General features: G+C 42.7%; 1 protein-coding gene across 4 annotated transcripts in view; it reads right to left on the bottom strand.

Moving 5' to 3' along the window:
• ZCCHC17 (zinc finger, CCHC domain containing 17) overlaps window positions 1–2,325 on the bottom strand; it is a 59,892-nt gene that overhangs the window by 27,046 nt on the left and 30,521 nt on the right. For all 4 annotated transcript variants that reach the window (XM_006776463.2, XM_015572307.1, XM_006776461.2 and 1 more), the window contains one exon: window positions 2,011–2,102. In XM_006776463.2, coding sequence (XP_006776526.1) covers window positions 2,011–2,102 — 92 coding nt within the window. The remainder of the gene's footprint in view (window positions 1–2,010; window positions 2,103–2,325) is intronic.

Genomic DNA, 2,325 nt, shown 5'->3' on the forward strand with positions numbered 1-2,325 from the left:
GACTGAGATTAAAAATCCTAACTCACTATGATTTGCTATAAAACCCTAAGCAAGTTATCACCAAGCATCAAGTTAGAGACTAGAGAGATAAAGTAAAATGGAGAAAATATCTACTTTGCAGGTTGTTATGAGAATCAGATGCACTAATATACATAAATTGCCTTGCACAATACCTGGCATATAGTATGTATTGAATAAATACCACTTCCCGTCCTTTTAGGTAAAATACCTTCATATCCAAGGTGATTTCACTGAGTACAATAAACATAGGGTTTCCAAACTTTTCACCACCAACATTTTTTTTCTTGTTCTGTTTTTCTTTTTTATTAAATATATTTTATTGACTTTTTACAGAGAGGAAGGGAAGGGATAGAGAGTTAGAAACATTGATGAGAGCAACATCGATCAGCTGCCTCGTGCACACCCCCCCACTAGGGATTTGCCTGCAACCAAGGTATATGCCCTTGACTGGAATCGAACCTGGGACCTTTCAGTCCTCAGGCCAACACTCTATCCACTGAGCCAAACCCATCAGGGCTGTTTTCTAAAAACTGATATCATAACTATCACTGAAAGCACCTGATTAGTATGAGGTAAATATGATACTTTATCATCAAAAGCAACAACATAATGTCATGGTTAACATGAAGATAAATGTATGATTTTGGTTGGCTTTCTGAAACACTGGAAACAGTTCCTAAATCCCCAAGACTCCTTTTGAAGAGATTTTAAGGATCTAGGGGGGGGAAACCCTATATAATAAAGAGGCAATATGTAAATTGACCATCACACCCTCACAAGATGGCTGCCTACAATCAGGCCAGCAGGAGTGTTAGTGAGGGACGACCAAATGACTGAACAAGCGTGCAGCTGGGGACGACCTGGCCAGCAGCGAGGGGGCAGTTAGGGCCAACCAGGCTGGCACACAGAGGCAGTTAGGGGTGACCTGGAAGGCAGGCAGGCAGATGAGTGATTAGGAGCCAGCAGTCCAGGATTGTGAGAGGGATGTCTGACTGCCAGTTTAGACCCGATCCCCCTGGGGATCGGGCCTAAACCGGCAGTTGGTCATCCCCTGAGGGGTCCCGGATTGGAGAGGGTGCAGGCTGGGCTGAGGGGACATCCCTCCCCTTTGCATGAATTTTGTGCACCGGGCCTCTAGTAGAAAATAAAAAAGAACAACAACAAAAAAGGACCTAGGAGCCCCTAGTTAGAAATCACTGGCATATAGTCAATTTACAGATGGTAAATTCCCTGTATCACCAGACATTATCCTACATAAATAGAAAATCTTCCACTGCCAAATTAAAGGTCAGAAGAGCCAATGAGCCCTAGCTGATTTGGCTCAATGTATAGAGCATTGGCCTGTGGACTAAAGGGTCCCGGGTTCAATTCTGGTCAAGGGCACATGCCTGGGTTGTGGGCTCGATCCCCAGTGGGGGGACATGCAAGAGGCAGCTGATCAATGATTCTCTCTCATCATTAATGTTTCTACCTCTGTTTCCCTCTCCCTTCCTCTCTGAAATCAATAAAATTAAAATTTCAAAAAAAAAAAAAGAAGAGCCAAAAAAAAAAAGAAGAGCCAATGAGAGTAAGATGTAGTGTTCATAATACAGTGCATCCCAAGACACAGGGATCTAAACCCTATTGGAGCTGCTTCTAGATTACCCTCCCCTCCCATTTGGTATCTTCCTTTTTCAGTCCCAGTGCTAGGAGAGTGGCAAATAACAGGTACTTCATGAATACTTGCTTGCTGACTGGCTAAAGGGCAGAAGCAGAAAAAGAGTAAGGGAAAAGAAAGAAAGCCCACAACGGAGCACTTCTGTGCTGGAGACTTTGCATGTTAAAGTGTTCTGTATAACACTATCCCTCTAAAAACCAAGGACACAAAGGTAATAGCGCTCATCAATACACAGCCTATAAATGGCAGGGTTTCCTGTCAGCCTGATTCACTACTGCACTCCATGGTTTGAGACATAGAAGAATGTTAGCCTTCCCAAACCTTTTACCTACTCAATGATAACGTTGTTGGGGTCAAGGTCCTTCCCAGTCCCTTGGTTGACAACTTTCATGGAGAGAGATACTTTTATCCTATCATTTTTCATCTGAAAAAGATGAAAACAAAGTCACCAAAAGCTCAAAGTACATCATTTAGACCGCTGATCTAGAATTATCTAAGAATAGAAATTTTTGTCATCATAACAAACAGTACTCCTCTAATAGCCAAGGTCCTGTGCTAAGAGCACTGGTGGTGCTAACAAGCATAATAGGCAGGCTCTGTGATAGGATTTTAGGAAATGGTTTTCATCTCTTTTTGCCCCTCTTGTA

Source organism: Myotis davidii, unplaced genomic scaffold (genome assembly GCF_000327345.1).
Source record: "Myotis davidii unplaced genomic scaffold, ASM32734v1 scaffold228, whole genome shotgun sequence".
Lineage (NCBI taxonomy): Eukaryota > Metazoa > Chordata > Mammalia > Chiroptera > Vespertilionidae > Myotis > Myotis davidii.